The sequence below is a fragment of the Electrona antarctica genome, assembly GCF_951216825.1.
Source record: "Electrona antarctica genome assembly, contig: scaffold_320, whole genome shotgun sequence".
In the NCBI taxonomy this organism is placed as follows: domain Eukaryota; kingdom Metazoa; phylum Chordata; class Actinopteri; order Myctophiformes; family Myctophidae; genus Electrona; species Electrona antarctica.
The window spans coordinates 18,509-37,531 of NW_027637651.1; the positions used below are offsets into that span (position 1 = coordinate 18,509).

The 19,023-nt window shown below is 57.0% G+C and overlaps 1 protein-coding gene across 3 annotated transcripts in view; it reads left to right on the forward strand.

The window, feature by feature from the left end:
* The first annotated feature begins 13,500 nt into the window (after positions 1-13,500).
* LOC306918743 (uncharacterized protein) overlaps positions 13,501-19,023 on the forward strand; it is a 30,731-nt gene continuing 25,208 nt past the window's right edge. The window contains exon 1 of one of the 3 annotated variants that reach the window (XM_079531608.1): positions 13,501-13,609. In XM_079531608.1, the coding sequence (XP_079387734.1) occupies positions 13,514-13,609 (96 nt within the window). In that variant the 5' untranslated portion in view covers positions 13,501-13,513. Of the gene's footprint in view, positions 13,610-13,758; positions 13,784-13,808; positions 13,826-19,023 lie in introns of those variants that run through there. The other 2 variants (XM_079531609.1, XM_079531610.1) reach the window with 2 other exon arrangements.

Sequence of the window (19,023 nt, forward strand, 5' to 3'; positions counted from 1 at the left end):
ATTCAGAATATAAGTATGTGCGTGGGCGTGGCCTATGCGTGTAAACATGCGTCCAAAATTGAATTCAGTTTAGTGCAATGGAAAGGAAAAGATATATAACTACTAACCATTATAAAGCATTATTGTTTGATATAGCCTACATGAAACCTTTCTCCCCAGACAGTCAGAACATAGCCTACATGAAACCTTTCTCCCCAGACAGTCAGAACATAGCCTACATGAAACCTTTCTCCCCAGACAGTCAGAACATCAAGTCATCTTTATTCTTGTGGCACATTTATAAACAACAGTTAAGTGACCCTTTGACCCTTTCATGACCAAAAAGCTAGGCATATTATACTGTAGGCCTACATAATGGCACACAAAAGCTAGGCATATTATACTGTAGGCCTACATAATGGCACACAAAAGCTAGGCATATTATACTGTAGGCCTACATAATGGCACACAAAAGCTAGGCATATTATACTGTAGGCCTACATAATGGCACACAAGCATATTATACTGTAGGCCTACATAATGGCACACAAGCATATTATACTGTAGGCCTACATAATGGCACACAAAAGCTAGGCATATTATACTGTAGGCCTACATAATGGCACACAAAAGCTAGGCATATTATACTGTAGGCCTACATAATGGCACACAAAAGCTAGGCATATTATACTGTAGGCCTACATAATGGCACACAAAAGCTAGGCATATTATACTGTAGGCCTACATAATGGCACACAAGCATATTATACTGTAGGCCTACATAATGGCACACAAAAGCTAGGCATATTATACTGTAGGCCTACATAATGGCACACAAAAGCTAGGCATATTATACTGTAGGCCTACATAATGGCACACAAAAGCTAGGCATATTATACTGTAGGCCTACATAATGGCACACAAAAGCTAGGCATATTATACTGTAGGCCTACATAATGGCACACAAGCATATTATACTGTAGGCCTACATAATGGCACACAAAAGCTAGGCATATTATACTGTAGGCCTACATAATGGCACACAAGCATATTATACTGTAGGCCTACATAATGGCACACAAAAGCTAGGCATATTATACTGTAGGCCTACATAATGGCACACAAAAGCTAGGCATATTATACTGTAGGCCTACATAATGGCACACAAAAGCTAGGCATATTATACTGTAGGCCTACATAATGGCACACAAAAGCTAGGCATATTATACTGTAGGCCTACATAATGGCACACAAAAGCTAGGCATATTATACTGTAGGCCTACATAATGGCACACAAAAGCTAGGCATATTATACTGTAGGCCTACATAATGGCACACAAAAGCTAGGCATATTATACTGTAGGCCTACATAATGGCACACAAAAGCTAGGCATATTATACTGTAGGCCTACATAATGGCACACAAAGGCTAGGCATATTATACTGTAGGCCTACATAATGGCACACAAAAGCTAGGCATATTATACTGTAGGCCTACATAATGGCACACAAAAGCTAGGCATATTATACTGTAGGCCTACATAATGGCACACAAAAGCTAGGCATATTATACTGTAGGCCTACATAATGGCACACAAAAGCTAGGCATATTATACTGTAGGCCTACATAATGGCACACAAAAGCTAGGCATATTATACTGTAGGCCTACATAATGGCACACAAAAGCTAGGCATATTATACTGTAGGCCTACATAATGGCACACAAAAGCTAGGCCTATTATACTGTAGGCCTACATAATGGCACACAAAAGCTAGGCATATTATACTGTAGGCCTACATAATGGCACACAAAAGCTAGGCATATTATACTGTAGGCCCACATAATGGCACACAAAAGCTAGGCCTATTATACTGTAGGCCTACATAATGGCACACAAAAGCTAGGCCTATTATACTGTAGGCCTACATAATGGCACACAAAAGCTAGGCATATTATACTGTAGGCCCACATAATGGCACACAAAAGCTAGGCCTATTATACTGTAGGCCTACATAATGGCACACAAAAGCTAGGCATATTATACTGTAGGCCCACATAATGGCACACAAAAGCTAGGCATATTATACTGTAGGCCTACATAATGGCACACAAAAGCTAGGCATATTATACTGTAGGCCTACATAATGGCACACAAAGGCTAGGCATATTATACTGTAGGCCTACATAATGGCACACAAAAGCTAGGCATATTATACTGTAGGCCTACATAATGGCACACAAAGGCTAGGCATATTATACTGTAGGCCTACATAATGGCACACAAAAGCTAGGCCTATTATACTGTAGGCCTACATAATGGCACACAAAAGCTAGGCCTATTATACTGTAGGCCTACATAATGGCACACAAAAGCTAGGCATATTATACTGTAGGCCTACATAATGGCACACAAAAGCTAGGCCTATTATACTGTAGGCCTACATAATGGCACACAAAAGCTAGGCCTATTATACTGTAGGCCTACATAATGGCACACAAAAGCTAGGCATATTATACTGTAGGCCTACATAATGGCACACAAAAGCTAGGCATATTATACTGTAGGCCTACATAATGGCACACAAAAGCTAGGCATATTATACTGTAGGCCTACATAATGGCACACAAAAGCTAGGCATATTATACTGTAGGCCTACATAATGGCACACAAAAGCTAGGCATATTATACTGTAGGCCTACATAATGGCACACAAAAGCTAGGCATATTATACTGTAGGCCTACATAATGGCACACAAAAGCTAGGCATATTATACTGTAGGCCTACATAATGGCACACAAAAGCTAGGCATATTATACTGTAGGCCTACATAATGGCACACAAAAGCTAGGCATATTATACTGTAGGCCTACATAATGGCACACAAAAGCTAGGCATATTATACTGTAGGCCTACATAATGGCACACAAAAGCTAGGCATATTATACTGTAGGCCTACATAATGGCACACAAAAGCTAGGCATATTATACTGTAGGCCTACATAATGGCACACAAAAGCTAGGCATATTATACTGTAGGCCTACATAATGGCACACAAAAGCCATAATGTGAAACAGCTACAATACAATAACATTAGCCTATAGGCCTATATTAGAACCATCTAAATTGTGATTATACTAATATTGACTTCTTTTTATTATTACATTATTGGCAATTCTATGTTTTTTTTTTTTTTTTTTGCAGTCTATGATAATATGTAACAGTCTATTATAATATGTAACAGCAATGGTGGTTTTCACTGTGTAGCATTATGATAATATGTAACAGTCTATGATAATATGTAACAGCAATGGTGGTTTTCACTGTGTAGCATTATTTGGGTGATCAAGCCAGGCCAGCCTAAACGGCTATAAGTGATCATGTGCCTGAAGACTTTGCTCAAGGTTCAAGGTTCAAGGTTCTTTATTATTTGTCTCCCGAGGAAGACATTTGTCTTAGACAAAGGGCCCGCATGCAAGCGTAGCCCTTATGCCCATGTCGCCCATGTCTTAGACAAAGGGCCCGCATGCAAGCGTAGCCCTTATGCCCATGTCGCCAATGTCTTAGACAAAGGGCCCGCATGCAAGCGTAGCCCTTATGCCCATGTCGCCAATGTCTTAGACAAAGGGCCCGCATGCAAGCGTAGCCCTTATGCCCATGACGCCCATGTCTTAGACAAAGGGCCCGCATGCAAGCGTAGCCCTTATGCCCATGACGCCCATGTCTTAGACAAAGGGCCCGCATGCAAGCGTAGCCCTTATGCCCATGTCGCCCATGTCTTAGACAAAGGGCCCGCATGCAAGCGTAGCCCTTATGCCCATGTCGCCCATGTCTTAGACAAAGGGCCCGCATGCAAGCGTAGCCCTTATGCCCATGTCGCCAATGTCTTAGACAAAGGGCCCGCATGCAAGCGTAGCCCTTATGCCCATGACGCCCATGTCTTAGACAAAGGGCCCGCATGCAAGCGTAGCCCTTATGCCCATGTCGCCCATGTCTTAGACAAAGGGCCCGCATGCAAGCGTAGCCCTTATGCCCATGTCGCCGCAGTGCTCACTTTGCTCAATTCTTTGTGATTAATTTAGAGCAGACAGCAGAGCATATGAGCAGAGCCATATATAACTATATGATCCAGAGCATATGAGCAGAGCCATATATAACTATATGATCCAGTTATCACTGGATAAGTAGCGTTCTGACTACAGTCTTTGGAATTACCACTAGATGGCGGAGCGGCAAGGTGCCGCCATCTTGGTGTGATGACGTCAAAGCACTACCGCTGCGCCATCTAGTGGTGATTCCAAGTATTTGAGGAGTGTCGCCTCTTTATATAGAATCTCTTTGGCCAGACAGCAGTTTTTTGCCACTCAGTGGGCGTTCCCGCACAACTTCCAGGTACAATGATGTCACACGCATACCCTCTATAATGACCCCCTGGGCTGTCTATGGGACCCCCTGGGACCCCCTGGGCTGTCCCTGGGACCCCCTGGGACCCCCTGGGCTGTCCATGGGACCCCGTGGGCTGTCCCTGGGACCCCCTGGGACGCCCTGGGCTGTCCTGGGACCCCCTGGGCTGTCCTGGGACCCCCTGGGCTGTCCCTGGGACCCCATGGGACCCCGTGGGCTGTCCTGGGACCCCTTGGGACCCCCTGGGCTGTCCTGGGACCCCTTGGGACCCCCTGGGACCCCCTGGGACCACCTGGGAGGGTCCTGGGAACCCCTGGGCTGTCCTGGGACCCCCTGGGCTGTCCATGGGACCCCCTGGGCTGTCCTGGGACCCCCTGGGCTGTCCCTGGGACCCCATGGGACCCCGTGGGCTGTCCTGGGACCCCCTGGGCTGTCCCTGGGACCCCCTGGGCTGTCCATGGGACCCCCTGGGACCCCCTGGGCTGTCCATGGGACCCCCTGGGACCCCCTGGGCTGTCCCTGTGACCCCCTGGGCTGTCCATGGGACCCCCTGGGACCCCCTAGGCTGTCCCTGGGACCCCCTGGGACGCCCTGGGCTGTCCTGGGACCCCCTGGGACCCCCTGGGCTGTCCTGGGACCCCCTGGGCTGTCCCTGGGACCCCCTGGGCTGTCCCTGGGACCCCTGGGACCCCCTGGGCTGTCCTGGGACCCCCTGGGCTGTCCATGGGACCCCCTGGGACCCCCTGGGCTGTCCTGGGACCCCCTGGGACCCCTGGGACCCCCTGGGCTGTCCCTGGGCTGTCCCTGGGACCCCCTGGGACCCCCTGGCTGTCCTGGGACCCCCCCTTAGGAACCCACCTTAAGTCCAAATTTGTTTTCATTTTTCATAAAAAATGAATAATAGGCTATATAAAAAATGTTCAGGAAATTAAGAAAACCGTATATTTTTATATCCCCCTGGGACCCCCTGGGCTGTCCTGGGACCCCCTGGGCTGTCCATGGGACCCCCTGGGACCTCCTGGGCTGTCCCTGGGACCCCCTGGGACCCCCTAGGCTGTCCTGGGACCCCCTGGGCTGTCCCTGGGACCCCCTGGGACCCCCTGGGACCACTTGGGACCCCCTGGGACCCCCTAGGCTGTCCTGGGACCCCCTGGGCTGTCCTGGGACCCCCTGGGACCCCCTGGGACCCCCTGGGCTGTCCTGGGACCACTTGGGACCCCCTGGGACCCACTGGGCTGTCCTGGGACCCCCTGGGACCCCCTGGGACCCCCTGGGCTGTCCTGGGACCCCTTGGGACCCACTGGGACCCCCTGGGACCCCCTGGGCTGTCCTGGGACCCCCTGGGACCCCCTGGGCTGTCCCTGGGACCCCCTGGGACCCCCTTAGCTGTCCTGGGACCCCCTGGGCTGTCCCTGGGACCCCATGGGACCCCGTGGGCTGTCCTGGGACCCCCTGGGACCACTTGGGACCCCCTGGGACCCCCTGGGCTGTCCTGGGAACCCCTGGGACCCCCTGGGCTGTCTCTGGGACCCCCTGGGAGCCCCTTGGCTGTCCTGGGACCCCCCGGGCTGTCCCTGGGACCCCCTGGGACCACTTGGGACCCCCTGGGCTGTCCTGGGACCTCTGGGACCCCCTGGGACCCCCTGGGACCCCTTGGGACCCCCTGGGACCCCCTAGGCTGTCCTGGGACCCCCTGGGACCCCTTGGGACCCCCTGGGCTGTCCCTGGGACCCCCTGGTACCCCCTGGGCTGTCCTGGGACCCCCTGGGCTGTCCCTGGGACCCCATGTGACCCCGTGGGCTGTCCTGGGACCCCCTGGGCTGTCCTGGGACCCCATGGGCTGTCCCTGGGACCCCCTGGGCTGTCCATGGGACCCCCTTGGACCCCCTGGGCTGTCCCTGGGACCCCCTGGGACCCCCTGGGCTGTCCATGGGACCCCCTGGGCTGTCCCTGGGACCCCCTGGGCTGTCCTGGGACCCCCTGGGCTGTCCCTGGGACCCCCTGGGCTGTCCATGGGACCCACTGGGACCCCTGGGCTGTCCATGGGACGCCCTGGGACCCCCTGGGCTGTCCCTGGGACCCCCTGGGCTGTCCATGGGACCCCCTGGGATGTCCCTGGGGCTGTCCTGGGACCCCCTGGGCTGTCCTGGGACCCCCTGGGCTGTCCCTGGGACTCCTGGGACCCCCTGGGCTGTCCATGGGACCCCCTGGGACCCCGTGGGCTGTCCTGGGACCCCCTGGGACCCCCTGGGCTGTCGTGGGACCCCCTGGGACCCCTGGGACCCCCTGGGCTGTCCCTGGGCTGTCCCTGGGACCCTCTGGGACCCCCTGGCTGTCCTGGGACCCCCCTTAGGAACCCACCTTAAGTCCAAAAAAAATTAATTTTTCATAAAAAAATTATAATAGGCTATAGGAAATGAAGAAAACCGTATATGTTTATATCCCCCTGGGACCCCCTGGGCTGTCCTGGGACCCCCTGGGCTGTCCATGGGACCCCCTGGGACCCCCTGGGCTGTCCCTGGGACCCCCTGAGACCCCCTGGGCTGTCCTGGGACCCCGTGGGCTGTCCATGGGACCCCCTGGGCTGTCCTGGGACCCAGTGGGCTGTCCATGGGACCCCCTGGGCTGTCCCTGGGACCCCCTGGGACCCCCTGGGACCACTTGGGACCCCCTGGGCTGTCCTGGGACCCCCTGAGCTGTCCTGGGACCCCTGGGAACCCCTGGGAACCCTTGGGACCCCCTGGGACCCCCTAGGCTGTCCTGGGACCCCCTGGGACCCCCTGGGACCCCTTGGGACCCCCTGGGACCCCGTGGGACCCCCTGGGCTGTCCTGGGACCCCCTGGGCTGTCCCTGGGACCCCCTGGGCTGTCCCTGGCTGGCCTGGGACCCCCTGGGCTGTCCCTGGGACCCCCTGGGCTGTCCCTGGGACCCCTGGGACCCCCTGGGCTGTCCCTGGGACCCCCTGGGCTGTCCATGGGACCCCATGGGATGTCCCTGGGGCTGTCCTGGGACCCCCTGGGCTGTCCTGGGACCCCCTGGGCTGTCCCTGGGACCCCTGGGACCCCCTGGGCTGTCCATGGGACCCCCTGGGACCCCCTGGGCTGTCCTGGGACCCCCTGGGACCCCCTGGGCTGTCGTGGGACCCCCTGGGACCCCTGGGACCCCCTGGGCTGTCCCTGGGCTGTCCCTGGGACCCCCTGGGACCCCCTGGCTGTCCTGGGACCCCCCTTAGGAACCCACCTTAAGTCCAAAAAAAATTCATTTTTCATAAAAAATTAATAATAGGCTATAGGAAATGAAGAAAACCGTATATGTTTATATCCCCCTGGGACCCCCTGGGCTGTCCTGGGACCCCCTGGGCTGTCCATGGGACCCCCTGGGACCCCCTGGGCTGTCCCTGGGACCCCCTGAGACCCCCTGGGCTGTCCTGGGACCCCCTGGGCTGTCCATGGGACCCCCTGGGCTGTCCCTGGGACCCCCTGGGACCCCCTGGGACCACTTGGGACCCCCTGGGCTGTCCTGGGACCCCCTGGGCTGTCCCTGGGACCCCCTGGGACCCCCTGGGACCACTTGGGACCCCCTGGGACCCCCTGGGACCCCCTAGGCTGTCCTGGGACCCCCTGGGACCCCCTGGGACCCCTTGGGACCCCCTGGGACCCCGTGGGACCCCCTGGGCTGTCCTGGGACCCCCTGGGCTGTCCCTGGGACCCCCTGGGACCCCCTGGGCTGTCCCTGGCTGGCCTGGGACCCCCTGGGCTGTCCCTGGGACCCCCTGGGCTGTCCCTGGGACCCCTGGGACCCCCTGGGCTGTCCATGGGACCCCTGGGACCCCTTGGGACCCCCTGGGACCCACTAGGCTGTCCTGGGACCCCCTGGGACCCCTTGGGACCCCCTGGGACCCCCTGGGACCCATTGGGACCCACTGGGACCCCGTGGGACCCCCTGGGCTGTCCTGGGACCCCCTGGGACCCCCTGGGCTGTCCCTTGGACCCCCTGGGCTGTCCCTGGGACCCCCTGGGCTGTCAATGGGACCCCCTGGGCTGTCCTGGGACCCCCTGGGCTGTCCATGGGACCCCCTGGGACCCCCTGGGCTGTCCCTGGGACCCCCTGAGACCCCATGGGCTGTCCTGGGACCCCCTGGGCTGTCCATGGGACCCCCTGGGACCCCCTGGGACCACTTGGGACCCCCTGGGCTGTCCTGGGACCCCCTGGGCTGTCCTGGGACCCCTGGGACCCCCTGGGACCCCCTAGGCATTCCTGGGACCCCCTGGGACCCCCTGGGACCCCTTGGGACCCCCTGGGACCCCCTGGGACCCTTTGGGACCCACTGGGACCCCGTGGGACCCCCTGGGCTGTCCTGGGACCCCCTGGGACCCCCTGGGCTGTCCCTGGGACCCCCTGGGCTGTCCCTGGGACCCCCTGGGCTGTCCATGGGACCCCCTGGGCTGTCCCTGGGACCCCCTGGGACGTCCTGGGCTGTCCTGGGACCCCCTGGGACCCTCTGGGCTGGCCTGGGACCCCCTGGGCTGTCCCTGGGACCCCCTGGGCTGTCCCTGGGACCCCTGGGACCCCCTGGGCTGTCCTGGGACCCCCTGGGCTGTCCCTGGGCTGTCCCTGGGACCCCCTGGCTGTCCTGGGACCCCCCTTAGGAACCCACCTTAAGTCATAAAAAATGAATAATAGGCTATATAAAAAATGTTCAGGAAATGAAGAAAACCGTATATTTTTATATCCCCCTGGGACCCCCTGGGCTGTCCTGGGACCCCCTGGGCTGTCCATGGGACCCCCTGGGCTGTCCCTGGGACCCCCTGGGACCCCCTAGGCTGTCCTGGGACCCCCTGGGCTGTCCTGGGACCCCTGGGACCCCCTGGGACCCCTTGGGACCCCCTGGGACCCCCTAGGCTGTCCTGGGACCCCCTGGGACCCCCTGGGACCCCTTGGGACCCCGTGGGCTGTCCTGGGAACCCCTGGGACCCCTTGGGACCCCCTTGGACCCCCTGGGCTGTCCTGGGACCCCCTGGGACCCCCTGGGACCCTTTGGGACCCCCTGGGCTGTCCTGGGACCCCCTGTGCTGTCCTGGGACCCCCTGGGCTGTCCCTGGGACCCCATGGGACCCCCTGGGCTGTCCTGGGACCCCCTGGGACCCCCTGGGCTGTCCTGGGACCCCCTGGGACCCCCTGGGACCCCGTGGGCTGTCCTGGGACCCCCTGGGCTGTCCCTGGGACCCTCTGGGACCCTCTGGGACCCCCTGGGCTGTCCTGGGACCCCTTGGGACCCCCTGGGACCCACTGGGCTGTCCTGGGACCCTCTGGGCTGTCCATGGGACCCCCTGGGCTGTCCCTGGGACCCCCTGGGACCCCCTGGGACCCCCTGGGCTGTCCATGAGACCCCCTGGGACCCTCTGGGCTGTCCCTGGGAACCCCTGGGACCCCCTGGGACCACTTGGGACCCCCTGGGACCCCCTGGGCTGTCCTGGGACCCTCTGGGCTGTCCATGGGACCCCCTGGGACCCCCTGGGCTGTCCTTGGGACCCCCTGGGACCCCCTGGGCTGTCCTGGGACCCCCTGGGCTGTCCATGGGACCCCCTGGGACCCCCTGGGCTGTCCCTGGGAACCCCTGGGACCCCCTGGGACCACTTGGGACCCCCTTGGACCCCCTGGGCTGTCCTGAGACCCACTGGGCTGTCCTGGGACCCCTGGGACCCCGTGGGACCACTTGGGACCCCCTGGGCTGTCCTGGGACCCTATGAGCTGTCCCTGGGACCCCCTAGGACCCCCTAGGCTGTCCTGGGACCCCCTGGGCTGTCCCTGGGACCCCCTGGGACCACTTGGGACCCCCGGGGACCCCCTGGGCTGTCCTGGGTCCCAGGACAGCCCACGGGACCCCCTGGGCTGTCCTGGGACCCCCTGGGCTTTCCCTGGGACCCCCTGGGCTGTCCATGGGACCCCCTGGGACCCCTGGGCTGTCCATGGGACCCCGTGGGCTGTCCCTGGGACCCCATGGGATCCCGTGGGCTGTCCTGGGACCCCCTGGGCTGTCCTGGGACCCCATCGGGTGTCCCTGGGACCCCCTGGGCTGTCCATGGGACCCCCTGGGACCCCCTGGGCTGTCCCTGGGACCCCCTGGGACCCCCTGGGCTGTCCTGGGACCCCCTGGGCTGTCCCTGGGACCCCCTGGGCTGTCCATAGGACCCCCTGGGACCCCCTGGGCTGTCCATGGGACCCCCTGGGACCCCCTGGGCTGTCAATGGGACCCCCTGGGACCCCCTGGGCTGTCCCTGGGACCCCTTGGGACCCCCTCGGCTGTCCCTGGGACCCCCTGGGCTGTCCATGGGACCCCCTGGGACCCCCTGGGCTGTCCCTGGGACGCCCTGGGCTGTCCTGGGACCCCCTGGGCTGTCCTGGGCTGTCCTGGGACCCCCTGGGCTGTCCCTGGGACCCCTGGGACCCCCTGGGCTGTCCATGGGACCCCCTGGGACCCCCTGGGCTGTCCTGGGACCCCCTGGGACCCCCTGGGACCCCCTGGGCTGTCGTGGGACCCCCTGGGACCCCCTAAACTGTCCCTGGGCTGTCCCTGGGACCCCCTGGGACCCCCTGGCTGTCCTGGGACCCCCCTTAGGAACCCACCTTAAGTCCAAAAAAAATTAATTTTTCATAAAAAATGAATAATAGGCTATATAAAACATGTTCAGGAAATGAAGAAAACCGTATATTTTTATATCCCCCTGGGACCCCCTGGGCTGTCCTGGGACCCCCTGGGCTGTCCATGGGACCCCCTGGGACCCCCTGGGCTGTCCCTGGGACCCCCTGAGACCCCCTGGGCTGTCCTGGGACCCCCTGGGCTGTCCTGGGACCCCCTGGGCTTTCCCTGGGACCCCCTGGGCTGTCCATGGGACCCCCTGGGACCCCTGGGCTGTCCATGGGACCCCGTGGGCTGTCCTGGGACCCCCTGGGCTGTCCTGGGACCCCATCGGGTGTCCCTGGGACCCCCTGGGCTGTCCATGGGACCCCCTGGGACCCCCTGGGCTGTCCCTGGGACCCCCTGGGACCCCCTGGGCTGTCCTGGGACCCCCTGGGCTGTCCCTGGGACCCCCTGGGCTGTCCATAGGACCCCCTGGGACCCCCTGGGCTGTCCATGGGACCCCCTGGGACCCCCTGGGCTGTCAATGGGACCCCCTGGGACCCCCTGGGCTGTCCCTGGGACCCCTTGGGACCCCCTCGGCTGTCCCTGGGACCCCCTGGGCTGTCCATGGGACCCCCTGGGACCCCCTGGGCTGTCCCTGGGACGCCCTGGGCTGTCCTGGGACCCCCTGGGCTGTCCTGGGCTGTCCTGGGACCCCCTGGGCTGTCCCTGGGACCCCCTGGGCTGTCCATGGGACCCCCTGGGACCCCCTGGGCTGTCCTGGGACCCCCTGGGACCCCCTGGGACCCCCTGGGCTGTCGTGGGACCCCCTGGGACCCCCTGGGCTGTCCCTGGGCTGTCCCTGGGACCCCCTGGGACCCCCTGGCTGTCCTGGGACCCCCCTTAGGAACCCACCTTAAGTCCAAAAAAAATTATTTTTTCATAAAAAATGAATAATAGGCTATATAAAACATGTTCAGGAAATGAAGAAAACCGTATATTTTTATATCCCCCTGGGCTGTCCATGGGACCCCCTGGGACCCCCTGGGCTGTCCCTGGGACCCCCTGGGCTGTCCCTGGGACCACTTGGGACCCCCTGGGCTGTCCTGGGACCCCTGGGACCCCCTGGGACCCCCTGGGACCCCTTGGGACCCCCTGGGACCCCCTAGGCTGTCCTGGGACCCCCTGGGACCCCTTGGGACCCCCTGGGACCCCCTGGGACCCCCTGGGCTGTCCTGGGACCCCCTGGGACCCCCTGGGCTGTCCCTGGGACCCCCTGGGCTGTCCTGGGACCCCCTGGGCTGTCCATGGGACCCCCTGGGACCCCCTGGGCTGTCCCTGGGACCCCCTGAGACCCCCTGGGCTGTCCTGGGACCCCCTGGGCTGTCCTGGGACCCCCTGGGCTGTCCATGGGACCCCCTGGGACCCCCTGGGCTGTCCCTGGGACCCCCTGGGACCCCCTGGGACCACTTGGGACCCCCTGGGCTGTCCTGGGACCCCCTGGGACCCCCTGGGACCCCTTGGGACCCCCTGGGTTGTCCTGGGACCCCCTGGGACCCCCTGGGCTGTCCTGGGACCCCCTGGGACCCACTGGGACCCCCTGGGCTGTCCTGGGACCCCCTGGGACCCCCTGGGCTGTCCTGGGACCCCCTGGGCTGTCCTGGGACCCCATGGGCTGTCCCTGGGACACCCTGGGCTGTCCATGGGACCCCCTGGGACCCCCTGGGCTGTCCATGGGACCCCCTGGGACCCCCTGGGCTGTCCCTGGGACCCCCTGGGCTGTCAATGGGACCCCCTGGGACCCCCTGGGCTGTCCCTGGGACCCCCTGGGACGCCCTGGGCTGTCCTGGGACCCCATGGGCTGTCCTGGGACCCCCTGGGCTGTCCCTGGGACCCCTGGGACCCCCTGGGCTGTCCATGGGACCCCCTGGGACCCCCTGGACAGCCCAGGGACCCAGGGGGTCCCAGGGACAGCCCAGGGGGTCCCAGGGGGTCCCAGGACAGCCCAGGGGGTCCCAGTGGGTCCCAAGGTGTCCCCCTGGGCTGTCCCTGGGCTGTCCCTGGGACCCCCTGGCTGTCCTGGGACCCCCCTTAGGAACCCACCTTAAGTCCAAAAAAAAATCATTTTTCATAAAAAATTAATAATAGGCTATATAAAAAATGTTCAGGAAATGAAGAAAACCGTATATTTTTAATACAATACGTACGTAAAGGGTATTCAGACCTCAAACATGGAGGCAGGTGGTCTCCTCCCTCCCAACGAATATGTGTATATATATATATATATATATATATATACATATATATATATATATATATATATATATATATATATACACACACATCTGTAGGCCTATGTGTGATTTAGTCCACATCTCCCCCATGTCCATCTGGATAATGGTTCAGTCCACCCCCCCACCCTGTGTCCAGAAGGATAATGGTCTAGTCCACAGCTTCATAAAGGGCCAGGTAAGCTACGCTCACCTGCGGCTCATTAGTGACATCATGGAGCAGCAGGTGGTTGTTTGGGAGCAGTCTGAGATGCAGAACAACATTAACAACATGGATGCTCTCCACCTGTCCTCCCCCTCCTCACACCAGGTAATAGTCTGTCTCCACCTGTCCTCCTCCTCCTCACACCAGGTAATAGTCTGTCTCAACATGTCCTCCCCCTCCTCACACCAGGTAATAGTCTGTCTCAACATGTCCTCCCCCTCCTCCTCCTCACACCAGGTAATAGTCTGTCTCCACCTGTCCTCCCCCTCCTCACACCAGGTAATAGTCTGTCTCAACATGTCCTCCCCCTCCTCACACCAGGTAATAGTCTGTCTCAACATGTCCTCCTCCTCCTCACACCAGGTAATAGTCTGTCTCCACCTGTCCTCCCCCTCCTCCTCCTCACACCAGGTAATAGTCTGTCTCCACCTGTCCTCCCCCTCCTCCTCCTCACACCAGGTAATAGTCTGTCTCCACCTGTCCTCCCCCTCCTCCTCCTCACACCAGGTAATAGTCTGTCTCCACCTTTCCTCCCCCTCCTCCTCCTCACACCAGGTAATAGTCTGTCTCAACATGTCCTCCCCCTCCTCCTCCTCACACCAGGTAATAGTCTGTCTCAACATGTCCTCCTCCTACACACACCAGGTAGGCTAGCCGCAATTTGCAACTCTATATTTTTTTTACAATGGGATGAATCTAGAGTTGCAATACCCTCCATTGACTCCCCACTCATCATTTTGCGTTTGCGATCTGCTGGTCTTAAACGACGTTAAACTCACCAACATTGCAGCTGTAGTCCAAGCTTGAATTTTGCTCTTTCGATCTGCAAAGCTTGTTTTTCATAAAAATCCCCCGTAGACATGTTATGAGCTACTTTCTGTCCAAAATATTCCACAACTGATATTCCTGCCGTAATATTCAACCTGCCGTAAAACAAGACGTGTGGGAGAGCGCTTGTTTAATAGAAGGCCGTGCGTGACGGGGCGTCGCGCTGCGTCGGCCTCTTCTTTGGGTGTCTTACCTGCGCAGGTAAGATTCTATTAAACAAGCGCTCTCCCACACGTCTTGTTTTACGGCAGGTTGAATATTACGGCAGGAATATCAGTTGTGGAATATTTTGGACAGAAAGTAGCTCATAACATGTCTACGGGGGATTTTTATGAAAAACAAGCTTTGCAGATCGAAAGAGCAAAATTCAAGCTTGGACTACAGCTGCAATGTTGGTGAGTTTAACGTCGTTTAAGACCAGCAGATCGCAAACGCAAAATGATGAGTGGGGAGTCAATGGAGGGTATTGCAACTCTAGATTCATCCCATTGTAAAAAAATATAGAGTTGCAAATTGCGGCTACAGGTAGGCTACTAATCTGTCTCCATGTGCTGATGTGTAGCTTGCTGCCATTTGCAACTCTAGATTGTTTTAATAATGGGATAAATCTAGAGTTGCAATACCCTCCATTGACTCCCTACTCATCCAATTTGCGTTTGTGATCTGCTTGTATTAAACGACGTTAAACTCGCCAACATTGCAGCTCTAGGCCAAGCTTGAATGATCCTCTTTCAATCTGCCGAGCTTTTGTTTCATAAAAATCCACCGTAGACATGTTGTTATGAGATACTTTCTGTCAAGACATTCTGTGCAGGTGATTCCTTTTCTAAGTGTTGGAGTTTGGAAGCACTCGTTTTTATTTACGGGTCACACTGCTGCCTCCTGCATTATGGGTGGTACGCAGGGCCGTTCAGTGACCTTTTAGGAGACCTTTAGGCCTCATTCACACCTCAAAGACAGCTGTCTTGTCACATGGTTTGACCAAACATTTTTGTTTGATTGCTGTGTTGTGCCCCCCTCCCCCCATAACAAAAATGTTTGGTCAAACCATGTGACTTCCATTGGAAATGCATTGGGGCGGCCATTAAACACGGACAAGACACGGACAAGACAAATGTTTTTTAGGGCCTCATTCACACATAAAGAACACATGTTCTGTGCGCTGCCTGTGTTTGATGGCCGCCTCAATGCTTTTCCAATGGGAGTCACATGGTTTGACCAAACATTTGTGTTTGATGGCTGTGTTGTGTCCCCCTCCCCTCCATCAAACACATATGTTTGGTCAAACCATATGACTCCCAGTGGAACAGCATTGAGGCGGCCATCAAAAACAGGCAGAGCACAGAACACATGTTCTTTATGTGTGAATGAGGCCTAGGTGTGATCAAGGCTTTAGTGTCATTTGAGGCAGAACCTGCTTCCCTCATTTGTGCAAAATGTCTGCTTTGTTTGTGATTCTTTTTTTTTTTGATTGATTGATTGAAATATTTATTAACAGTTTGCAGAATTACAGTACATTTCAAGCACAAACTCAATACAAAGGCTGTTAACTGTGAGTGGACGACCCAATTAAGCATTACACTTGTTTACAAGAGGGTCCACCATGTTCAAATCATCAAAACATTTAGAGACGTACAAATAGACACTTCTATATAGTCACAGAACAGGAATTCATCATAAAGGAGGTAAAAAGGGGGGGGGGGGGGGGGGGGGGGGGCGTTGGGGGGATTCAGATTTTATGGGGGCCAGTTTGGAATTGCAGCCGTCCGTAGGGGCCCTTTGAGAGCGGTTTATAGCAGCCGTCCGTAGGGGCCCTTTGAGAGAGCGGTTTTGAAGGAGTCTAGGGATTCACATGTCTTAATGACTGTTGGTAGGGACACGTCACATGTTATTGAAAGGAGAATGAATTTGAGGTAATTTTGCCTTATTGTGCCTTACCAGGTTGTTGATGGGTTAACCCTTACCTTACCTAACCCTTACCAGGTTGGTTACCAGGTTGTTACCAGGTTGGTTACCAGGTTGTTACCAGGTTGGTTACCAGGTTGTTACCAGGTTGGTTACCAGGTTGTTACCAGGTTGTTGATGGTGGCCTTACCAGGTTGTTGATGGTGTGCCTTACCAGGTTGTTGATGGTGTGCCTTACCAGGTTGGTTACCAGGTTGTTGATGGTTGTTACCAGGTTGTTGATGGTGGCCGTATGGATTTACCAGGTTGTTGATGGTGGCCGTATGGATTTGCCAGGTTGTTGATGGTGGCCGTATGGATTTACCAGGTTGTTGATGGTGGCCGTATGGATTTGTAGCTGCAATTTGCAACTCTAGATTTATTTTATAATGGGATGAATCTAGAGTTGCAATACCCTCCATTGACTCCCCATTCATCCAATTTGCGTTCTGCTTGATTAAACAACGTTAAACTCACCAATATTGCAGCTGTAGGGCAAGCTTGAATTATCCTCTTTCAATCTGCCAAGACATCCTCTGCAGGTGATTCTTTTTATAAGTGTTGGAGTTTGGAAGCACTCGTTTTTATTTAGGGGTCGCGCTGCTGCCTCCTGCATTATGTGCAAATGCGAAACAGATGGCACGCAGGGCCGTTCAGTGACTTAGGACGAGCGCTTCCAAACTCCAACACTTCAGAACTCCAGAAAAATAATCACCTCCAGAGAATGTCTTGACAGAATGTAGCTCATAACATGTCTACGGTGGATTTTTATGACACAAAAGCTCGGCAGATTGAAAGAGGATAATTCAAGCTTGGCCTAGAGCTGCAATGTTGGTGAGTTTAACGTTGTTTAATACAAGCAGATCGCAAATGCAAATTGGATGAATGGGGAGTCAATGGAGGATATTGCAACTCTAGATTCATTATTGGTATCGCTATCTGTCTTGAGAAGCAGGAAGGTATCGGTTTCAAAACGTCTATCGGGCATCTCTAAAAAAGAAGCGAGGAAAGATAATAATCTACAAGCTTCAGCTTGTGGAGCCGTTTAGATAATGATCTACAAGCTTCAGCTTGTGGAGCTGTTTAGATAATGATCTACAGCTTGTGGAGCTGTTTAGATAATGATCTACAGCTTGTGGAGCTGTTTTTGCTACTTAAAAAGAAAATGTGTCCCATTCTTCAACATGGACATGGCTTTAAACATTATGCTAAATAGTTGCTATTGTCTCAATTTAAATAACTAGACCTGTACGTGCCCGTCGCAGTCGGCCACCGGCCTACTTGGGAACGATGCAACTTGGGAACCTAATGATATACGTTGTCATAGCACCCGTTTTAACTGTCAGCCGCTGTCCCACATGGAAATCTGTGTGTGTGTGTGTGTATGTATGTGCGTGTGTATGTATGTGCCTGTGTATGTATGTGCCTGTGTGTGTGTGTGTGTGTGTGTGTGTGTGTGTGAAGACTGCAAACTGAAAAGTGTATTTGGCAATCAATTCGGCCCACTGGCAGAGCCTGATTGGTTGAGCCTCAATTGGCTGAGGCAGAGGCTGGCAATTGCACAGGTGAAAGGAGTTGGCCTCATTAGGCCCACTGGCAGAGCCTGACCAGGTGAAAGGAGTTGGCCTCATTAGGCCCACTGGCAGAGCCTGACCAGGTGAAAGGAGTTGGCCTCATTAGGCCCACTGGCAGAGCCTGACCAGGTGAAAGGAGTTGGCCTCATTAGGCCCACTGGCAGAGCCTGCCCAGGTGAAAGGAGTTGGCCTCATTAGGCCCACTGGCAGTGCCTGACCAGGTGAAAGGAGTTGGCCTCATTAGGCCCACTGGCAGAGCCTGCCCAGGTGAAAGGAGTTGGCCTCATTAGGCCCACTGGCAGAGCCTAACCAGGTGAAAGGAGTTGGCCTCATTAGGCCCACTGGCAGTGCCTGACCAGGTGAAAGGAGTTGGCCTCATTAGGCCCACTGGCAGAGCCTGACCAGGTGAAAGGAGTTGGCCTCATTAGGCCCACTGGCAGAGCCTGACCAGGTGAAAGGAGTTGGCCTCATTAGGCCCACTGGCAGTGCCTGACCAGGTGAAAGGAGTTGGCCTCATTAGGCCCACTGGCAGAGCCTGGCCCAGGTGAAAGGAGTTGGCCTCATTAGGCCCACTTGCAGAGCCTGGCCCCGGTAAAAGGAGTTGGCCTCATTAGGCCCACTGGCAGAGCCTGGCCAGGTGAAAGGAGTTGGCCTCATTAGGCCCACTGGCAGTGCCTGACCAGGTGAAAGGAGTTGGCCTCATTCGGCCCACTGGCAGTGCCTGACCAGGTGAAAGGTGTTGGCCTCATTAGGCCCACTGGCAGAGCCTGGCCAGGTGAAAGGTGTTGTCCTCATTAGGCCCACTGGCAGAGCCTGGCCAGGTGAAAGGAGTTGGCCTCATTAGGCCCACTGGCAGAGCCTGACCAGGTGAAAGGAGTTGGCCTCATTAGGCCCACTGGCAGAGCCTGACCAGGTGAAAGGTGTTGGCCTCATTAGGCCCACTGGCACAGCCTGACCAGGTGAAAGGAGTTGGCCTCATTAGGCCCACTGGCAGAGCCTGACCAGGTGAAAGGAGTTGGCCTCATTAGGCCCACTGGCAGAGCCTGACCAGGTGAAAGGTGTTGGCCTCATTAGGCCCATTGGCAGAGCCTGACCAGAGCCTTTTGTGGTGGTTCTGGAGAACCGTGGGTCCGACCGACTATACCGGGCACTGCACTCCCTGTGGGGGTGTGG